Source organism: Oryza brachyantha, chromosome 7 (genome assembly GCF_000231095.2).
Source record: "Oryza brachyantha chromosome 7, ObraRS2, whole genome shotgun sequence".
NCBI classification, from domain to species: domain Eukaryota; kingdom Viridiplantae; phylum Streptophyta; class Magnoliopsida; order Poales; family Poaceae; genus Oryza; species Oryza brachyantha.
Genome location: NC_023169.2, coordinates 7,690,410 through 7,713,486, shown reverse-complemented (window position 1 = coordinate 7,713,486; position 23,077 = coordinate 7,690,410). Strand labels below are relative to the sequence as shown.

The following is a 23,077-nucleotide window of genomic DNA, read 5'->3' as shown; positions in this document are numbered from 1 at the left end:
GGGAGAGAAATGTACAATTGCTTCTTTGTACTACTAAAGAAATTCTATTATAGTACTAAATGATCAATGAGATATGTTTATGTTATATGGGTTGTTTAACTTACTATTAAATAGTAGTATGTATTGGTGTGAAATATTTTATATCTTATTATTCTTTCTTACATGCTTTAGTTGAGAGTTATAAAGCTTATTTATTGTTGGTATGCTAGAAATAAAATTTGTGTTTTGAGCTAACTATTTCCTTGTCAAATATAGTTTCGTTGCGAAGCACAGACATATAACTAGTACTATTATAAAAAGCAATAGGAATTCTGGCAATATTTTCGTCCGTCAAGTAGGCCGTGTTGTTCGCGCACAAGATCCCTACCGCCGATTGGTCCGTTCGCACAAGCCGCACGCTGGGCCAGCCTCGCCCACGAGCAAATCTCGAAGAAATCCCAGCCATTCGATGGAAACAAAACCCATCTACTGTATGGGCCATACTTGATTTTAGCCTAATTATACCTCCCAGTTACAGCCCACGCGCCCTTTTAATTTTTTTCCCCTTAATTCTCTCATAGGAACTACGATGATTCATACATCTATATTAAACCCCGTTGGTATTAGACTGTTCAAAATTGAGTAGTATTTTATTATTAATTAATTAATTAATTAGTTTGGCTAATTAAACCTTGCTCAATCTACCTGGGTCACCCATTAGCATTAGATATATTATTTGTGATTGTTTAGCTTTATGATAATATTTTGAGAGAAGTTTAATCACTCAAAAATCATATAGTAATAAATTTATTCAAAAAACAAATAATAATTATATATGTTTTTGAATAAGATGAATGGTTAAACATGTGCCAAAAATAACAACATTATTTATTAAACTACATAGGGACTAAATGTTTTTATGAGACTCGATTGTTCATTAAATTATATACACATGACAGGTATATTCATCATATATTTTAATAGAATTAATATGTAATGATTATTTTATCCCTGTGACGAAGCACGGGCATTGTTCTAGCGTGTATATATATATATATATATGAAAAAGAATTACTATATTCACTCTCATGGGTTAGTAAACTCTACACTAATAGTAAAACAAAAAATAAAATATTATAAGAAATATGTTTTTAGAATTAAAATAAGGAAAAGTAACATGGGTTCTTATCTTGATATTAATTTTTTAATTTTTATTTTGAATTTCAGATTCTTATAAATTCTATTTCTATGTGGAACCTAATGTTACTTTTTTATTTTTTTAAATTTCTAATTTGTATTTATACTTGTATTCTAAACTATACATAATTATACTCTTTTCTATATATATTTATTAAAATAAATTTTAGGTAATTTTAAATTGTATTTATATGTTAACTCTTTCTCTTAATGTTACTTATTTTTAATTTGGATGTTTTCAAATAGTATTTATAGATAACTAAACTCTTCACTCAATATTAATTATTTTTTATATTTAATCTGAATTTTGGATTTCGCTAACTGTATTTACACAACTCTTCTTCCGGCTCCTCAGCCCATGTTGTGATTCCGACGGGACAAGAGGACGGTAGCCAGTAGCCACTAAGAGAGGGGGGAACACCGTCCATAAGAATATCAGCAGGGAGTTAATCAGTTATGCTTGCTTTGAGATGCTGAGTTAACACATGCTATACATAGAGAAGTGATCTTTCGCATCTGGGAAGAGTTTTTTTACGGTTATTGGAAAGTATCAACGAATTTAGTATATCAAGATACAATATAACATTTTTTTGCACTAATTTGTTTTATGTCTCCGGGTACTTGATAAGGAGGGTAAAAAAAAAAAGATAATCAAGGAAAGTCAAGGTCTTCTAGAATTTGCTTACGTTGTACTAGCATGTAGCATCTGAATATCAGCTGGCCTCCAACGACAAGCATCGATCAGCAATTCGAAGGTTTATTCATTTGTGCCCTCCTGAATATTCCAATTCATCGCGTGGCAACGTCACACACATCATATTTGCAGTTGCAGGCATCGGCCGGACCTGGCTTAGAGCATCACTAACCGTTCATCTATCTCATCTTTTATTCTAAAAATAGAAAATAAAAGATAAAAAATGTGCTTCAACAGAATATCTATCTCATCCTCTATTTTTAAATGACATCTATATTAGGAGAGAAAAACTCTATATTTGAATAGTCTCTCTTTGAGAATGTCATGTATGGATAATCTGCTAAAATACAAATAGATATAAAAGATGAAACTGTTATATACGATCATTTAAATGAAGATATAGATGACTAAATTTAGATTAGCCGTTGATAAAGCTCTTGCCCTCCCAGTATCAAACCGGCGCGCGCGCGCCTTGGAGTCTCCATCGGCTTCACTGCCGCCTTCACGTCCTTCCTCTCGGCACCACGCAAAACAACATTTCAGAGAGATGCATACATACGACTAGCTACCTGCCAAGGGTTATGTTCAGATTCAAATAAGTACGAAAAGGCTCAACAAGGTTCAACATTAAACAAGCAAATTTTGCCGAAAACTAATTTCACTTGTTTTGGTAGTAAAAAAAAATTGCGAATCGAAACCCAAGCTTCTCATCACTCACAAAGAAAGCTTCTGTTTAATTATAAAACAGTGCTTCATTTGCTTACGCTTAACTATGTAAACAAAGCTAGTCCAGTCATTGGTTTTGAATCTCTGATCACGCCGGCCACGCGGGAGAAGACGGCGGCCGGACATCAATGGCACGGCGTGGGCAGCTGCAGGTGCTGCACGCGCTGGACGAGGCCAAGACGCAGCAGTACCACGTCCTTGCGGTGGTGATCGCCGGCATGGGCTTCTTCGCCGACGCCTACGACCTCTTCTGCATCACCCTGGTCACCAAGCTCCTGGGCGCATCTACTACCACGTCCCCGGCAACGAGCAACCGGGGAAGCTCCCGCCGAGGTTGGAGGCGGCGATCAACGGCGTGACCTTCTGCGGCATGATCGTCGGCCAGCTCGTGTTCGGGTGGCTCGGCGATAAGTTCGGCCGGAAGATGTTCTACGGCAAGACCGTCATGCTCATGATCCTCGGTTCTGTGCTCTCCGGCTTGTCGTTCGGGAACACGGCCCACGGCGTCATGACCACGCTCTGCTTCTTCCGGTTCTGGCTCGGCGTTGGCATCGGCGGCGACTACCCGCTCTCGGCGACCATCATGTCCGAGTACGCCAACAAGCGAACGCGGGGGAGCTTCGTCGCCGCCGTGTTCGCCATGGAGGGTTTCGGCATCCTCGCCGGCTGCATTGTCACCCTGGTCGTGTCGGCGACTTTCCAGGCGCGCTTCAACGCACCGGCGTACGAGGAGGACCCCAGGGCGTCGACGCCGCCGCAGGCCGACTACGCGTGGCGCATCATCCTCATGGTGGGCGCCATCCCGGCCGTATTCACCTACAGGTGGCGGATGAAGATGCCGGAGACGGCGCGCTACACGGCGCTGGTCGCCCGCGACGCCCAGAAGGCCGCGCGGGACATGTCCAAGGTGCTCAAGGTGGAGATCACCGGTGAGCCGGAGGTGGTCGAGAGCATCACCAAGGACAGGGACTACGGCGTCTTCTCCCGCCGCTTCGCCCGCCGCCACGGCCTCCACCTCCTCGGCGCCGTCGCGTGCTGGTTCGTCCTCGACGTCATCTTCTACTCCCAGAACATCCTCCAGGAGGAGATCTTTAGCGACGTCAAGTGGGTCCCCGAGGCGCGCACCATGAGCGCGCTGGAGGAGGCGTACCGCGTCGGCCGCGCGCAGGCCATCATCGCGCTCTGCGGCACCCTGCCGGGCTACTGGTTCACGATCGCCTTCATCGACGTCGTCGGCCGGAAGGCCATCCAGTTCCTCGGCTTCGCCATGATGAAGGGGCTCATGCTCGCCGTCGCCGCCCTGTACGGCAGCCTGACGAAGCCTGGCCGGCGCATCTGGCTGGTGGTCATGTACACCTTCACCTTCTTCTTCGCCAACTTCGGGCCCAACAGCACCACCTTCATCATGCCGGCGGAGATCTTCCCGGCGCACGTCCGGACGACGTGCCACGGAATATCGGCGGCGGCGGGAAAGGTCGGCGCGATCGTGGGGACGTTCGGGTTCATGTACGCCGAGCAGAAGGCGGACGGCAGCGAGGCGGCGGCGACCGGGTACCCGTCGGGCATCGGCGTGCGCGCGTCGCTGTTCGTGCTCGCTGCGTGTAATGTGCTCGGGATTCTCTTCACCTGCCTCCTGCCGGAGCCGGTGGGCAGGTCGCTGGAGGACGTGTCCGGCGAGAGCGGCGGTCAAAGTGAAACCATGGACGGCAACGAGACAGACGTGGCTGACTCGCAGGTTCTTCCGTTGTAGGTGGCACGTGAGCAAAACGTGTGTGGGCCCGCCCTTGATTTATTCTCTTTTTTATTTTTTTTTCGGGTTCATGAGATATTACTCTCGAGGCAATCCAACGGTCAGTAATTTTAAAGTTTTGGAAAAGAAAAAAAAACTGTCGAATGTTTGTAGTCCGACAGAATATTTGCCTTCCATCGTGATGATTCTTCCACATGCCCAAAAATGGTACCGAAATCAGAATTTACGGAGAGAAACAAAGATAAAATGTTAAAAAAATGCACGGGCCAGTACATTCCCAAACCAAGATTAGAAAAGGCAAGAGACAATTCTGACAAAAAAAAAAGAGCACTTGTGAGGGAGCAAGAAAGGGTATACACTTTTTTTTATTTGACGCTCGATTTTTGTTTTAGGTTTGACCATTAATTCATTTCTAAAAGAATATTAGAAAAGGCAAGAGATAATTCCGACAAAAGAGATGATCGGTGCTCTAAAAGGTAAGGTTAGAAAATAAACTTAGTTAAAAAACTTCAAAATCAAACTTAACATTTTGCTTATAAGTATAAGGAATAAGTCTACATAACCCCAAACTATAGCATGTGAGATACTTAACCCCTAAAACTATCAAACCATGTACAAAAGTGAAAAGATAAGGTGAAACATAAATAAAGAGCACTTGTGAGGGAATAAAAAGGGTTGTATTCTCTTTCTATTTTTCTTATTTGACATGATTAATTTTTGGTTTTGCACTTGATCATTCCTCTTCCCAAACAAAGATTAGAAAAATCGAGAGACAAAATTAAGAGACAACTGTTAAAAAATAAATAATAGAGAGCACTTGTGAGGGACCAAGAAAGGGCATACTTCCTTTCTTTTTTTTAATTTGACAGATTTTTGGTTTTTACATTTGACCATTCGCTATACTCGAAAAATTATACAAATTAATTATTTATTATGATTTAATTTATTACTAAATACACTATGACCTATAACTGAATATTCACATAAAAATTTTAAATAAAATAAATGGGTCAACATATATTACATAAAAAAACGAAATGATTCAAAGTCGATAATTTAAAAAAAAATCGGACGATAAATGAAGAAGGGTGGGCCTTGGGAGGGGTGAAAATGACACCTGCCCCGGTCGCCATTGCTCCCTGCAAATACTCCCGTTCCTGAATTTTTTTTTGTTTTTAAAACATTTTAATAAATAATTTTATTACTAAATATTCGAGAAAAATATTTTCAACGTATGAATCTTTTGGCTACGCCATCAACAATGACGAGGCGAAACGGCTTGCCACACCATTGTCGTCACTGACATTGACGTGGGAAGACTGTCACGCCGACCAGCTACGTGGCAACGTTGTCTTGTCATGCCACCAACACTGACGTTGCTAAAAGATTCAGTTTTGAAAAAAATTTGTTTGGTGGTTTAGTAATAAAATTACTTAGTAACAATGTTTATTTAATACAAATAATTCCCGTTCCCTCTTCCACGTGACATCAACTCATTGGCTAGTACAAGCTTCCTTCATCAGCAAATTAAAATATGGAACAGGTGGATATCCGGAACAGGTAGCTCTAGAAGTTATTCGATCAACGGCAATGACCTTAATATGTCACGTTTAAGATGGAACAATATTTTTATTTTTATTTTATTTACGTCAGTAACCGAAATTTATTTTATAAAGATATATATAAACATAGAGTCACGTATAATCTCTTAATTAACCAAAATAATTTTTTTATTATTCTTTTTTCATACCTATCTTATATAATAAATTTTTTTAATAAATACTTTGAGTTAACTTTAAGTAGTTTCATACGTAGCAACGGTTTTTCTAGTTTTCTTCTCGTACCTTTTATTTATATAATCATATTTACCTACCAGGTGATGGAACTATGCCGGAGAATATAGGCCTTCAACTACGCAGATCAGCTTCACGCTCCGTACATGGCACCCTAGCCCTACTGCTGCTTGTGACGTCAACTGATGAGGAGCAGTATCGATTTGTTAGGGCTCTCATAATGGAGGCCACTCGTACACGTAGCCTTAGGGAAAACATGGCCGAAGAATTGCTATGGACACAATCTTCACAATACAAAATGTCTTCATGTAAATGAGGCCACTCAGACCACACATTCGTTTGAGCGCTAGTAGGGTAATTTATCCCGGTATGGAAAACGTAGTAATAGATTAGTACATGATTAATTAATTATTAATTATTATAAAAATATAAAAATAGATTAATATGATTTTTTAAAACAATTTTTCTATATTTTTTATAAAAAATACACCATTTAGTAGTTCGAGAAGCGTGCGTACGGAAAACGAGAAGATAAGAGCATCTCCAAGAGTGTTCTAAAAAGGACTACTAAAGACCAATTTAAAGAATTAAACCAAAAATCCTAGCTCCAACAGATATCTAATCTGGGTCCCAATATTCCCGCATGCCCAATACTAGCTCCGAGTTGAACCAAATTTGGGGAAGTTCTCCGTGCTCCCAATCGCTGGGTACGCGGGAGAAATTAGTGATCGGGCCAAAATCTTCGCCTCTCTCACCAATCGTCCCTCTGGACACCACCACACACCGACGCACATATCAGGCTTCCTCATCTCATTCTCGTCCACGCTAGCACTACCTTTTTCACCAACAAGCAACATAGAAAGAGCAAGAGATTGAAATGAATGAAATGCAGATAATTTCTGTTGGCGATTGTTCCCGGTAGCGGCAACTTCTTGACGCACACACGCGCTGGAGCTGCATCAAACTATTGAAGAAAGACCTCGAAGAAACAGCTAAAAAATAAAAAGTTTTGGGAAGCAACTATTCGTCACTGTTGGAGATGAGAGTGATTTTTAAATCTAATATTTTTTGGGATGATACCAATTTAGAATTATTGAGAATTAATTTTTGGGTTATTGTTGGAGATGCTCTAAGTTAGCGTAGAGAGGGTGGCCGAATGCGGCCTCAGTCCCACGGTGGTGATGTCTCAGCCAAGTAGTTTAGGCCCATAAATTTTCTAAACTATCCCTAAATAAATATGCAATACAATAAATAAACATACAACTTGTAAATATCACAAGTAAATAACACAAGTTTTAGGTTTAAATACCCGAGTAATGGCCATATACATGTACAGTAACTACAAGAGGGACAGTAATGGAATGCAGAGGGAAGAAGCAAACCATAATTGCATATTTACATGGCCTTTCCAGCACAACAAAACTAGTACTACTTTCTAGCCTAATGTCGTTCTCAGTGGTTCTTTCATTTGACATTAATTAGATGTTACATCAGATTTTTTATGACATGGCAAACTTTTAATTAGAAAAGAAAAAAGAACCTTTTCATCATAGTAAAAGACTTCCAAGCAAATGAAAACCAAATAAAAGTCCATTTAGGGCAAATCTTTTCTTTCATCCAAATCTCGTGCAGTGTCCACCTTCTATTTTTCTCTCATGCATCAATTTGTATGACACATTTGATCATACTCTTATGCAGGAATTTAATACTCTATCAAATCTATGAAACTGTGAAATAAAAGAGCTCATTAAGATGCTTTTCCATTTTACAGAATAAAATTAGAACGCTAACATGTCACACTTGAAAACTGTGAAATGAAAAGTACCACTTTAAATGACCTAACCCCATGTTCAGCCTCCTTTTGATTGATCAGCTGCAACTGAACACAATGAAATACTCTACCCACGTTTACTTTAATAATTTACATAGTAATATGGATAGCAAACTGAAATCAAAGCAACCATTAGAGCAAGTTCAATAGTATAACCAACTACTAGCTCCAATTCATTTATAGTCAATGTAATAGCTAACTCATACAATAGTTACATATAAAATATCAATATATAGTCTCACATGTCATACACATATTTTGCCTTAGAACTCGTGTGCAGCTGACTATAAATCGGTAGTCCATCTTCTTTTTATTACTTTAAAATATACTTATAACTCGCTTTATGTACTACACCCACTAGTCCTGTACACACTTGAGTGAGAATCACTCACAACTGAAGACGAGCAGACCAGCTGCCACAACGCCGCCCCCTGCTCCATCTTTTCCTCCTCCCGCCGCCGTCGTTGGAGCCCCGCGACCTCCATGCCTCATGCCTGCGCGGATACCGAGCCCAGATCTAGTTATTCGCGCGCGATCGGCGCAGGAGGGGGACGGCGAGGAGAAGAAGCGGCCGAGCCCAGTCCTTGCCGACGCATGAGACGGTGAGAAGGATGGGGGAGGAGAGGACGCCTAAGGATGCTGAGCTCAGAACTTAGATTTAGGATATGGGTGTCGGACTGATTTTTTTTCTTAAACACGGTTAATCTAATGACGTTAATATATACCATACAAATATCGATTAGGAATAAACTAAAAATGTACCATGATATATTAATAAAGCATCATAAAACATATAAAATTAGTAGTTATGTAAAATGTAGAGTAAAAAAACTAATATGCTAGAAAAGTTTAAAGAAAATTACCATATTATTTTTTTGTTATCGGGTCTACTCCTTCTATTGTCCATAAAAGTGTTAATCATGTCTTGTTCATCCACTGGACAATCATCCAAAAAGTCATCACCTATGTTATTTCTCATTTTATGAATGAAATTCATAGATGAAAATGCAATATCTCATCATTCTTCATGTTTGACGATCTACGATATGGTAATATAATCAGCAATATAATATCACATGACAAGAGCTAGAATTTCGAAAACTGAAATTTGAAAAAGTTACACAACTACAGAAGCTAAATTTGTACATGTGTTTGGCCTGTTTGCTACTTTGCTGGACGGACGCAGGACGCGATGTACTGGACGGCTGGACCGGCAGGCAGCATGCATGTAGATCGCCAACGAGTGACGACGACCGGACGACGTCAGATGGCTAGGCTGCCGGGGCCGGCGCGTGGCGAGCAAGATCGCGACTCGCACTGTCACGCGGACGCGGCGTCGCGGTGGTTAGGCACCTTCCGGTGGAGGTGACGCTCGGCGCAGACAGCGGACGGCCGGTCTCTGCCGCTTCCGCCCGCCGCAGTGCTGCCCTGGCCTACTGGAATATGCTGCCTTCCGCCCGGCCGTCTCGCCGAGGAGGAAGACGAGTAGCTAGACAAGGACTTGGGACATCAACCCCTCAACTACATCATTTTCTTTTTTAAGTATTCTTTTTCCTTTTAGTAACAGGGTACCGTCGGCAATTTTTTTGGGTGCTCCGACCACCCTACAGCTACACCCCTGACTCTGATCCGGAGCTTGCGCGGGGGAGGACTACGGCCGGCCACGGGAGAGAGTGACTCGGCACGGAGGCAGCACTACTACAGAAGCTTTTCATGATTTTTACAAACAGTACATAAGTGACGTCTACAAAAATCATGTATTATTTTTCCATACGCACGGCTCCTTAAATGACCTGTATAAAAAATCAATTTCCCCATACGAGCCTCTTAGCAGGGCCACATGAAAAAATGAGCTCATTTTTGCATGCGGCTCACTTAAGCGCCCGCATGGAAAAATCTATTTTTCCATACGGGCTACTTAAGAAACCGTATGGAAAAACAAAATTTGAAAATTTTGAAACTAGTTATCTCACTCATATGAACTCCAAATTAGATGATTATTTTTCCTAAATATTTCTAAAATCATGCTCTATCATGTTATTATTGTGTTTTTACTGATATTATTTTGGCCATTTTTTCTTGTAACTTTGTTTTATCAATTAAAAATTTGAATTTCAAAACTTCAAATAATATTTTGAAGTAGTAAATGATATCAGCTGAAAAAAATCATCAACAATAAAGTTGTATAACTCATCAAGATCTATAACTTTTATTTTGGTCATTTCTTCATCCGACCCGACAAAGTGATAGTAATAATTTCACAAAATTTATGAAACAATATAAGAGATTTGTACATTTTGTGAATAATATTACAAATCACTTTGTCGGATAAAAAATGACCAAAATAAAAGTTATATATATTAATAAGTTATACCACTTTGTTATTGATGACTTTTTCAATTGAAATCATTTAGTATTTGAAAATGTTGTTTGAAGTTGTCATATTTTGAAATTCAAATTTAAATTGTTCAAACAAAGTCATATAGAGAATGACCAAAACAAAAGTTGTAGATCTTGATGGGTTATACAATTTTGTTATTGATGAATTTTCAATTTAAAATCATTTACTGCTTCAAAATATTATTTGAATTTTTATTTTTTAAAATTTAAATTTTTATATAGTCCAATCAAACTCGGATGAAGAAATGACCAAAAGAAATTTGGTAGATCTCAGTGAGTTCTGCAATATTGTTTTTGGCAAATTTTTCACATGAGTTAATTTAGTGGTATGAAAATCAATTAGCTAGTTGGGCTCCTTCCTTTAGGACCGATGGGCCCAAGGCCCACCAAGAACCTATCGCACAAAAAATCTGTATTGGAAGATCTTGGCCGTTAATCTCCTGTACACACCGGTACATAAGTGCCACCAGCGCCACCAGCTAGCTAGGGTTTCTTCTCCCGCCTTTGAGTCCGAAGCACGCCTCCACACACATCCGAGCTCCCAGTCTCTCTCTAGCGGCGGAAGCGACGACGGCGATGAAATGGGGGATCCGGATTCGGCTTGGGCGAGCTCGGGAGCTGCGACGACGACCTCCACGCACGACGACGACCTCAGTGACGACGGACGGCAGCGACGAGGTCGGGCGCGACGACGACGACCTCAGCGACGACGGATGACAGCGACGAGCTCGGGCGCGGCGACGACGACCTCCCTGTGGTGACGGCGACCTCGGCGACGACGGACGGCAACGACGAGCTCGGGCGCGGCGACGACGACCACCCCGCGGCAACGACGACCTCCCCGCGGCAACGACGACCTCGGGCATGACGGATCCGGCTCGGGAGAGCTCGGGCGTGGCGGATCCGGCTCGGGCGCGGCGATGACGACCTCGACGACAGTAGCGAGCTCGGGCGCGGCAACGATGACCTCAGGCATGGCGACGACGACCTCCTCGACGACGACGGTAGGCGGCGGATCTGGTGCGAAGGACGGCGGCGGTCTCGGACGGCCGTGGCGTTGTACCGGCGGCTAGCGGCGGTGATGGCGACCACGGGAGCAGTGGTGGCAGCGCTAGTTTTTATTGTTTGGAATTTTATCTTTTTCACGATTTTTTCTCTTTTGCATGTGGTCCGCTTAAGCATCTGCATGCGAAAAATCCAGCTGCGCTGGCCGCATGGAAAGATAGCCATCTTTGCAGACGATTTCGCCCGTGCGGCTGGCCCAACAATATTGTTATGGTCCGTTTGCAAAAACTGAATATGTAGTAGTGCCGATTTCGGGAGTACGCGCCGCCAGGCGATTCGCCCTCAAGGCTACGCCCGCCCCAGCTCGATGCCTCGCTCGCGCGTAGCCTCGTTTCTGATGAGGTCGTGCGTTACATCTGCGGGACGCGAGCGTGCTTGCATGCTTTGGCGATTTCAACCCACGTAGGATGCACGCCAAGGTGGATGGCCACTCGACATGTACGCCCACTACGAGAGCCCATAGGTCATTCACACTGCAGACCACTTGTATGAGTGGTCTAATTATGCCATGTACATAAAACTACTTTAGAGATTCTCTTTTCACTGTGTAAGCTACTCTACATGGACATACACAAAATTATATTTCAGCCCCTATCCCCACTAGTACGGCCGCGCTCTCTCTGTCATCCCATCTGCTCTCTCTTATCCTCTCTCACCCGTTGCTCCCCTACCCATCCCCTAAGGATGGCGGTGGCCGACGGAGGCAACGGCGATCAGCGGCACCTGTCCCATCCTTGTTAGATCGGTGACGGTAGACGTAGGCGACGGCGACTAACGACACCCTCCAATCCCCCTTGTGCCCGGCGGAGCTCGGGTAGCGGAGCCTGCGGCAGTCGGGGCAACTCGGATGGAAGTGGGTGACTGCCGCCGGCGGGCTTCGATGGCCAGCAGATCGCACGTGGCGGCCGACAGACCTTCCTCTCTCTCTCCCCTCCCCTCAAGGTTTGGCAGTGGCTCCTTGCAAATACTGACGAGGGAACCCAGAGCTTGTAGAGGAGACGTGCGGCTTGCTAGAGCCACTGGTCCCCCATGACATCTCTCCTCCAGCTAAGCACTTCATCTACGTAGCGAGTTGAGACCACTTGCCACGTAGGTGCACCGTGAATGCCCTTAATGCTAACAAGTTACTACTCTTACCATTCTGCGCAGATCAACACATTAGACTTCTGACATATAGAAGAACTCCATACATTTATCATGAGTATATATTTTGGTCTTAAAAGAATGCAATTTTGGCGATTAGATCTAGTCAAAATGTCTTGGAGAAAAGAAATACAAGAACACTGACCCATCGATCATCAACTTCTACGAGAGCCAGTGTTCGTATACTTGTCGGACTGGTGGCCAGCAGAATCCTGTACGCTAGAGTAACCAGATCCTCTTGGTACCTAGGAGTTTTTTTTGCCCAACCCTTGACAGTTTTTAGGCCTTTTCTTATCTTTCTGCTAAAGGGAAACGTGTAGGCTATAATAGTGTGAAATAAAATTTTCTACCACATAAACTAGAAACTAAGCAAGTATAGTGATGAGGACACCACGAGTACGTCTACACCAACAGCACCTATTCCAACGACTCCAGATGCACCTCCACCCCTGGCCTCACCTTCTGGGCCAATCACTCGGGCCCGTGCAACAGAACTAAACTTCATCATGCTACTAAAGAATGAAGACCCAGAAGAACAGAAGCTGGACGAACAGAGGCCCTTGTGTGGGCGCCTAGGGCTGCGGCCTCCCCCTTTCCCGGGACGCCAGGGGCGGTGCCCCCATCTCCTGGCCGCACCTTCCATAGGGGTTGTTCCCCATCTTCCTCTGTTTATAGAGAGGCTTCCTTTCATTTGAGACTGGAGTTTTGTTTTACAATTATCTTTAGCTACTCTTGAACACGCGCAAATCAGCGATGTCCTCGTGTATGCAGAACTCCACCTTCGAATGATAATTCGATTGCTCGCATCTTTTTCTTATTTGTTCTTCGATTGCGGACAGAAAACGATCTTCGTGATCAGGCTAATCTTGCATCAACAAGGTCGGTAACTACAGGGAGTTGGTTCAGCGATTGCATTGGCGCTACGGGTTCGCTCATCATAGTCGGATCGTGAGGGTCAACTTCCACCAAATCAAACTTATCCCCACTCATCGAAAGATCGGGCACTCTGGCTCTATCATATAGGATCATTAAAAAGCCAAAGTAATGTCAGTGATCTGACGGGCATCAATATAGAGAAAGTAGTTGATCGATGTAACCTGACCTTCTCCTCCACATGCATACACCTTACGGCACAACTATGTCGATCAACACCACAATCCAATAGTGCCTCTACAGGTATTCACACATCCAGAAAAAGGAACGCCATGCGCGGATATGCTAGCGTCTGAGTGCAGATAGGTTTGGGTCGATAGGAGAACGATTAGGGCTTTCTCACACAATGAACCGACTTCCACATATAAGACCTGAAACTCGGCCTCCAAGGTCCATAAGGGTCCTACTCAAATCTATATCCAAATTGAACATGTATTGGATCAACATCCAATTCTCGTATTCCATCCCATTAAGTATGCGATCCATAGGTTCATGAATACTCGGTTGCAACCCAAAAACTCCTTTTAAGTCCATGTGCCAACAACAGCTCCTAGGAGAACATATCGACCCACTGAGCAAATATAAAGATCATATCGGTTAAACCTATAGTGTGTCTTTGTATTAATCCCTTTTCCTCATGAAATTGATTAATCTCAAGGCTAGATATGTGTCATTCTTTCAAAATCTCAATCATTCACTCGATTCTTTAATAGATTACTTAACTTGTGATTGACTCCTCAATCACCTTTGGTATGACCATGCACTTATATAAATTGTAACACCGAGAGGCTCAGAGATATCTCTTCAATAGAGGGACAAATTCCATCTTGATTATTCACATCATATTGCATGTTTTATTGTATGCCTGAAGACTACTTTTATACTATCAAATCACGATGTAGCATTTAGTCGTCCTTAAGCAATCCACTACACATGTTGGGAACCATGATAATCACAAGTCTAAGGATTATACATCAATACTCAATAAGAACACTAATGACACATCACATATAGCTCTTAGAGTGTCCCACGTTGGATCTAGCCAACATCATGTTCTCCAACATGTGTCCACGTGATCAACAGTAAACCCACCAGACGATGAATATGTTAGATACACTGCTAGACACAAGAGTCCCACTCAGAATGTGATGGCAGCGGTTGACTTTGACATTCATTTTACATATGCTTCTATTGGACAACCTGGTTCTATGCACGACACTAGTGTCCTTTATCATGCATTAGAGGTTGACGCGAGATATATATTGAAAACTTCCCTTTACTTTATTATATTATATATATATATATAACTCAATTTCTTTATTGCAAGTAAATATTACCTTATTGCGCGAGATACCCAAATAGGCTGGAGTATATGTCACCATACAAAGGGCAAATGTATCATGTTCCTGGATAGAGAACAAGACCTCCAAATGATGAGCAAGAGTTTGAATCAATGTCACTCAAGTGCACGCAAAGTCGTTGAGCGAACCTTTGGCGTGTGGAAGATGAAATGGAGAATCCTTTTAAATATGCCTACCTGTCCCATGGACAAGCAAGAAATGATCGTTGCTGCAACAATGTGTCTTCATAACTTTATACACCAGACTTGTATAGTAGGTGTGATCATGATCCAAATTACGTACCAACCATGCATGAAAGATATGCAGTCTCACAAAATGCATCTGATATATCTACTTCACACTCTAGTGATAGATCCATGGATTTATTTCATGATAACTTAGCAAGTGCATTATGGCAATCATCATAAAAGTACTCATATCACTATAGTTGTCATATTTTTTGTAAGAATACAATAATAATTTATTTTTGGAGTTACTCAATTTATGACTGGACCAATGTAATGGATATGTTATGTCATGCAAATGCAATATATTTTTTTATGTGGTTTAACCTTCTCTGAATACAAGTTTTTTCCCCACAAGTTAAATGTACGAAAATATACACATAGTAATGTCTACATATTATAATTATTGAAGTTTACATTAGGCCACATGAAGAAATATATAAAAATCGAACTCTCTTGCTATGCTAGGGGTAGTAATGACGATTTATCTCAAAAATTCATATCAAAATCCAATATTATTGTTTCTAGCCAAACGCCTAACCAAAATGATTCTGTTTCACAGTAAATCTGATTCATGGAGAATCTGAATCAAAAAATATTGTATCTCAAAATCAGGATCCCTACCAAACTAGCCCTTAATTAGATTTCTGAAGCTATGTATTTATCATTCTGAATTTTCTTCCCTCTCCGTTACTCTTGAAAGAATTTGCCGTTAATTCTAGATTTCGGCATGCAATGGGGTGCAGTTAGGAGTGGTAATGGACCCATGCCCTTGGTTTTTTCATAACCCTATTTAATTGTTAAAAATCTTTTAGTTTAAAACTCTATACAATTTTGTTTTCAATCTGTTTTGAACCCGACTCTTAAATTTTATAGGCAAAATGTTTGACCCATTACTACCCTAGGTGCAGTGCAAGTAGTAGGTAAGTCCCTCTAATCCGGATGATTTTTTCTCAATTTTCGGTTTTTTTTCTTACAAAAATATCAGATTATAGTAAATTTAACTGTAACACGTGGATCAATCCGATGGTTAACTGCTAGCATGAGATAGATAGAACGTAACGAAGTTAAGAATTAATAGTATTATATAGCGAAACTTTTTTTTACCACGGCGTAGTCTCAAATTTATCGCATATAACAAGACTAAGACTAAAACTAAGGTGGTGTTTAGATTAAGAAAATTTTTAGGAGAAGTGTCACGTTAAATATTTGATCAGATGTCGTTGGAGTTTTTGGGCACAAATGAAAAAACGAATTTTAGGCTAGCCTAGAAACTGCGAGACGAATCTTTTGAGCCTAATTAATCTGCCATTAGCACATGTTGGTCACTATAGTACTTATGGCTAATCATGGACTAATTAGGCTCAAAAGATTCGTTTCAAGATTTCTTTCATAACTATACAATTAGTTTTTTTGTTTATCTATATTTAATGTTTTATATAGGTTCCAAAAATTCGATGTGACGTTTTTAGAAAAAAAAATTTAGGAGCTAACCAAGATCTAAGAGAAAAATCTCGGACGAGAGAGACCTCTCCCAACTGGGGCCCGGGCCCCAGCCTAACGCAAGTCCGGCGTCGCTTCTTCGTGTCTGTCCAAAGATGCTGCCCTCCACCTGCCGCGCCCGCTAACGGACGGAACCGATGAACGGACGGCTCACGCCTTCCCTGCCCTGCCGCGGGCCCGCCGCTAGGCCCACGTGGTCATCAGCCGACGGCCATGGTGCGGCCTCGCCCCACCCTGTCGGGACGGGAGAGCGGCCCCCCCCCCCCCGCGATCCCGCCTCGGCATATTCGTCTCCTCCCTGTGGCGCCCGTCATGTGGCGCCTGTCAGCCAGCCACTACCTGCGCGCCACCTGTCGGGTACCGTTTCTCTCTTCTCTTTGATCTCCCTCTCCCGTGCTGTGCCTGTGCGCCTCCTCGCCGCCTATTTCTACTCGAGCTTTTGCTGCTGCGCGACTCGCTGTCTGGAGCAGCGGGTGGAGGTGGGTAAGCTCGCCGGAGAACCCGTTCGGCTTTCGCCTACCGCCGTCGCCGCCCGCCTAGGACAAGGTAGGGCCACTGCCATTTTCTCGTTTTCTTGCTCGTTCCCCCTCGCATCGAACTGAAATGTGTCCCTCCCCGACGAGGAGGCGGTTCGATATCGGTGCGGAGTTGCAGTGGGATGGAGAGGATGGAAATGGGTGTTTTTTTTCTTGTTTATCCGGAAGAGAGAGGTAAAAAGAAAAAAAAGAGGAATGGAGCGTTTGTAAGGAAGGGGCTAATGATTCAAGAATTTCATGTTTTTCACATACCGGAAAGTTTTGCAGCTCCTTTCGATGCCCTCTTCTTAATGGAATTTGCTACTTCTCAAGCGAAGTTCCCCTTTCTCGATCCTTTCGTTAGTGCTTTTTTTTAATGCTCCATGTAAATGGTGCCTGAATTACATTTTTATTATGTTAACGAAAGGACTGTGCTGTTCATTGAGTATATTTCTTAACTTCGGAACCATGAGAGCACTTTACTATGTTCGATTGCGAATAATCTTTATGATAGTTAAAGGAGAAATTACTAGGAAAAAATATAGTATTATTTTTATTTTATCAATTTCCTTGCGAACCGAACTATACTCTCTTTATGCAACAATATAAGGTTGTTTAAAGCTTTTTGGAGAGTTAAGGTTGAGGCGAGGGATGTTTGTGATTGGTTCAGATGGGGATGTAGGCAGGGATACCCTTTTATTTTTTGTTGACAAATTTTAAATTCTAAAAGTTCTTATATGCTTGAACAGAGAGAGTATTTCCTATGAATCACTGCAAAATTCTTGCATTCTAGCAGACAGGTTCTTATTGGGTCCACAAAACCTTGAGACTGACGTTGAAAGTGGGCTGCTATGAAAGTGACCCGGGTTCTGTCAAGTGATAATAAATGGCTTCCACCCGTGCTCATTTACACCGAAACTTTTATGGATTGAGTCGCACTCGGTATAACAAAAAAATAGAAACTAAAAAATATAGCAAATATCTAGAAACTATTTTTTTCTGTCCTAAGTATTCAAAAGCCCAACTCCAAAGTTTTTATGGAATATTTAGATTTCATTAGATATTGTTATGTCTCTTCTAATTCATTCCTAAGTTGGCGAAGAGAAAAGGGCAAAGCTGTCATTTCATCATTTGTTCATTTATTTCATTTGAGTGGTTGTTTGACAGATCTTGGATGGAAAAATACTGACGGCAATGGTATATTCCATATTTTTCTTATGTCCGTAATGACATTTTGCTACAAGAGATCTTCATGATGGAACTTTCCAAGCCATGCTTCTAAGCAGCAGCATTTCAAATTTACTCTTTTAGTTCCCTTGTATGTTTGCCATTGTAAATATTTGTCATCAACATAATAGGTGTCAGGTGATTACGTAACCAAGTTGCTCCAAACTAGAATAATTTCTACAACAGAACTTCTGAATTCTGATCATCATTTAGCATTTGAATTTCTGATCATCATTTAGCATTTGAATTTCTAATCATCATTTAGCATTTTTGTAGGTGCCACCGAATGGCTGCAACAATGGGTTCAATACCTACCTACCGCTCTTATCAAACAAATGGAGTCGGCACGTTAAAGCAATCACCTCACATGCAATTCCAACAATCTTGCAACTATGGAGTCAGGTTCCTAAAGAAGGAGACTCTTGCAGTGCGGAATAACACACATATGGCCAAAAGAAGAGCTACAAACAATGAAATGCGCACTAAGCCTAGGAGGTCTCACATGTCTATCGTATGCTCTACTGGAATGACAATAATTTTCGTTGCAACGGAATGTCACCCATGGTGCAAAACTGGAGGCCTTGGTGATGTTTTAGGGGGATTGCCCCCTGCTCTTGCTGTAAGTATTCTTTGCTAGATATTGTTAAATTCAATATTCAAACCTCAGTGTTTTTGAATATATCTATGCTATGCTGTTCAATTCCACATTCTTGTGCAACTAGGTTCTATTGAGATAACTAGTTGGAGCTGAACTGAATCACCATAGCAGAGTACTATGCTGTTCGATTCCACAAGTTTAGTGCATCATGCTAATGTTTTAATGCAGGATTTATCATGCATATATCTTTTTTCTAGATTGCATTACCCTTGCCCTTTGTGTACAGTTGGTCTTGTGTGAAGTGCCAACTCATTTTGTTATAGGCAATGGGGCACCGAGTCATGACAATAGTTCCTCGTTATGATCAATACAAAGATGCATGGGATACAAATGTTCTTGTTGAGGTATAAGTTTTTAACCTTGCTGTGTGTTTTTAGCTGGATTTAACTTATACCATTTTTCTGATGTTATATTTTTTACTTCTTTAGGTCAATATTGGTGACAGGACAGAAACAGTGCGCTTCTTCCACTGCTACAAAAGGGGAGTTGACCGTGTTTTTGTTGATCATCCTATGTTTCTTGAGAAGGTCTGATAAACAATTAAATACCAGCGTTGTAATTGAATGCTATAAAGTTCTAATAGTTGTGGTATCTAAATGTTCACTTTGAATCATAAAACTTTAGGTATGGGGCAAGACTGGAGCAAAACTGTATGGTCCTACCACTGGAGATGACTATAGAGATAACCAGCTGCGGTTCTGCCTTTTATGCCTAGTAAGTAATTGCATAATCAGATTTGTTGCCGCAGCCTCAGCATTCATGTAGAAATCCGTGAAGTGGCTGCACTATGTAGTTCTACAAATTATATTGTTTTGTTCTATAGACTGAGTCACTTGTTAGTTGAATATGCATTTTATACCTACAAGAGATCAGAATCAGAATCTCTTCTATAGCCGGTGGTCCAAGGCAGTGAAAGGCATTGAAAAGGATTCAAGAAAAGGGTTCAACTTGCTTGTTATACTTGTGTCCTGCGAAATTTGGAAACATACGAAGTTTGATGGCACAAGTCTTAATGTGATGGTTATAATCTAAATAGTGGCAAATGAAAGTGCCCTTTGGTGCTTGGTTGGAGCTTCAAAGCTCTGCGATTTGCTTATTAGGTCGCTAATCCTTATTGAGTATGGATGTCGCTTTTGTGACTTTTGTAATTGCAAGACTCCCTGTGTTTTTTTTTTCTTCCTTTCTTAATGAAATGATATGCTGCTCTCCTGAGTATTTAAGAGAACAGAATCTTCAAATTCCATCTAGCGTCATGCAAACTTCAGGTTTCAGTAATTTGATATGAGCTTTTAAAGTTGTTCCTTTTTTCTTTTTTGCATGTGGGCTAGGCTTATCACAGTTGTAGGTTTATGCATTGACTATCAGGAATCGCACTGGAATTAGTTTTTTCTAATTGATAATTTTGTATAATTTCTTTTAATTTGATTGTCCTTTTAGGCTGCATTGGAGGCTCCAAGGGTTCTCAATCTCAACAATTCTGAGTATTTCTCTGGACCATATGGTTGGTTTCTGTATAACGTCGACTATCACAAGATAATTGACTTTCTCCCTTGCTGTATATGACTAACATTTATATTTCTTAATCAGGTGAAAATGTTGTCTTCGTTGCAAATGACTGGCACACTGGAGTTCTGCCATGCTATCTCAAGAGCATCTATCAGGCAAAAGGAATCTATGTGAATGCTAAGGTACATCATTTCACTATTGCCCCCACCTTCCCCTCTTCTACTCTAATAATCTCCAGTTCTCCACGTGATCCAAATTGGTGGTATATAGGAAAAAAATTCTGTACCATGTTTTAATTGGTTTATATGGTCTGCTAGGTTGTTTTCTGCATCCACAATATTGCCTACCAGGGCAGATTTGCGAGAGAAGATTTTGAACTTCTTAATCTACCGGACAGTTTCCTTCCTTCATTTGATTTTATTGATGGGTACTGGCACTAAATTTCAATTATTTATTAAGAGATGAAGTATGTCCTTACAGTTTCTTTAACATTGGAATGTATCCTGATTAATGCAGGCATCTTAAACCTGTAGTAGGTAGAAAGACTAACTGGATGAAGGCAGGGATCACTGAATGCGATCTAGTTATGACGGTTAGTCCACATTATGTCAAAGAACTCACTTCAGGTGCAGACACAGGTGTTGAGTTGGATGGTGTCCTTCGCACAAAGCCCCTCGAAGTTGGAATTGTGAATGGCATGGATGTTTATGAATGGAATCCAGAAACAGATAAGTACGTTAGTGTGAAATATGATGCAACAACGGTAAGTTGAGATTGCCCCTTCGTAGCATATATTGAGATTTCAGTACATTAAAACATAAATTATCAGGTAACTGAAGCAAGGGCTCTCAATAAAGAAAGGCTACAAGCTGAAGTTGGGTTGCCTGTGGATTCGAGCATTCCTTTGATTGTTTTTGTTGGTCGTCTTGAAGAGCAGAAAGGGTCAGACATATTAATTGCAGCCATTCCAGAGTTTGTGGAGGAAAATGTTCAGATAATTGTTCTTGTATGTCATTCTTTGGACGCAAGTTCTAATGCACCCATAGTACATGTACAAGTGAATTGTTGCTAAGAAAGATTATTCTTCAGGGTACAGGGAAGAAGAAAATGGAGGAGGAACTAGTGCTGCTTGAAGTTAAATATCCACAAAATGCTAGAGGGATAGCAAAATTTAATGTTCCTTTAGCGCATATGATGTTTGCTGGGGCTGATTTTATAATTGTTCCTAGTAGATTCGAGCCGTGTGGTCTCATCCAATTGCAAGGGATGAGATATGGAGTGGTAAGAGCTCTTACTTTAGTTTGCTTAAGATTTGATTACGCATCTGTGAAGTTAACGACAATACTTGACACTATCTTATTAGTCAATTTTTATACCCTTGCTTGCGCTAGGGTATAAAAGTTGACTAGTAATATATCCTTAACGCTACATCATTAGTTATGCTAGGAACTGTGAAGTATATTATGGATTACAATAGTACAACATAATCGAGATTTCATATTCATTGTATGCTGAAAATTTTAAAGTTAAAACACACTGCCAAAAAGACCCATCAAATTCACCGTGTTGCAAACTACAGATTCCCATCTGCTCATCTACTGGAGGACTTGTTGACACAGTTAAGGAAGGCGTGACCGGATTCCACATGGGTTCGTTCAATGTCGAGGTAAGGAGCAGTGTGTTTGCAGTTTCCATTGATTGATTGCTCTCAAGATTATGTAACAGCTCATCATGTTATTCTTGTCCTGTCATCTTGTAGTGTGAAACTGTCGATCCAGCAGACGTCACTGCGGTTGCTTCAACTGTCAAACGGGCTCTGAAGCAGTATGGTACACCGGCATTCCAAGAAATGGTTCAAAACTGCATGGCGCAAGACCTATCTTGGAAGGTGAGACCCATTTTCCTTTAAAGATAATGGAAGAGTGTTTTACCAATTCCTGCAGTACTTAAGATTGGATGCAGTCATTCTCCCCGAAGAGATAAATCAGAACCTGACTGTAGTTTTGTTCTGAATCAGGGACCTGCAAAGAAGTGGGAGGAGGTTCTTCTTGGCTTGGGTGTTGAGGGGAGCCAACCAGGCATCGAGGGTGAGGAGGTGGCGCCACTTGCCAAGGAAAACGTGGCTACTCCCTGAAAATCTCCATGACGTGCCTAGGTTTGCCATGCTGCTTTTAGGAGATAGCAGCATTTATAGGCTCCCATGGAATTCAAAGCCACTCCCTGGAGGCTTTTGCCATTCACGTGTAATATAATCCCAGATGCTACCTCGAGATCGTTGTGAAGTTCTGGAGTTTGTGCAGTGCCTGCCCTCGACTATCTACTGTACTTTTTTACAACTAGCTATGTTGAAGTATCTAGTTTGGTTTACTATTGCAAATCAGACAAGATCAGCCAAATGGGAAGCAAAGTAGTAGTAGCAAGCAGTAGGAAACCACCGCGTTGTTGCTATGCGATCGTGTGATTTTGAGCTGAAACAAAGATGGAGCTGCCAATTCGCTGGGTTAATCAGAACGTCGATGGCGCCTTTATTGCCGAAACTGGCCTAGCGTCGGTTTTTGCACTATTTGGCTAT

The 23,077-nt window shown here is 41.6% G+C and overlaps 2 protein-coding genes across 2 annotated transcripts; both read left to right on the top strand.

The window, feature by feature from the left end:
- The first annotated feature begins 2,724 nt into the window (after positions 1-2,724).
- On the top strand, positions 2,725-4,346 carry LOC102718421 (probable inorganic phosphate transporter 1-4). The gene is given in 2 exon segments (XM_015843373.2): positions 2,725-2,869; positions 2,872-4,346. Coding segments are annotated over 2 exon segments (1,620 nt in total).
- Positions 4,347-17,033: 12,687 nt separating this feature from the next.
- On the top strand, positions 17,034-22,882 carry LOC102719729 (granule-bound starch synthase 1b, chloroplastic/amyloplastic). The gene is made up of 14 exons (XM_006664739.3): positions 17,034-17,145; positions 18,618-18,960; positions 19,263-19,343; positions 19,428-19,526; positions 19,624-19,713; positions 20,437-20,500; positions 20,587-20,687; positions 20,823-20,932; positions 21,022-21,268; positions 21,335-21,511; positions 21,595-21,786; positions 22,085-22,171; positions 22,265-22,393; positions 22,523-22,882. The coding sequence occupies exons 2-14, from the start codon at positions 18,628-18,630 to the stop codon at positions 22,637-22,639; spliced, it is 1,827 nt and encodes a 608-aa protein (XP_006664802.1). The 5' UTR covers positions 17,034-17,145; positions 18,618-18,627; the 3' UTR covers positions 22,640-22,882.
- The last annotated feature ends 195 nt before the right edge of the window (positions 22,883-23,077 follow it).

Coding starts and splice junctions, on each gene's coding strand:
- LOC102719729 (XM_006664739.3), top strand. CDS start 18,628: ATGGCTGCAACAATGGGTTCAATACCTACCTACCGCTCTTATCAAACA. Junction 20,688..20,822: donor GAATCTATGTGAATGCTAAG/GTACATCATTTC, acceptor ATGGTCTGCTAG/GTTGTTTTCTGCATCCACAA. Junction 22,172..22,264: donor TGGGTTCGTTCAATGTCGAG/GTAAGGAGCAGT, acceptor GTCATCTTGTAG/TGTGAAACTGTCGATCCAGC.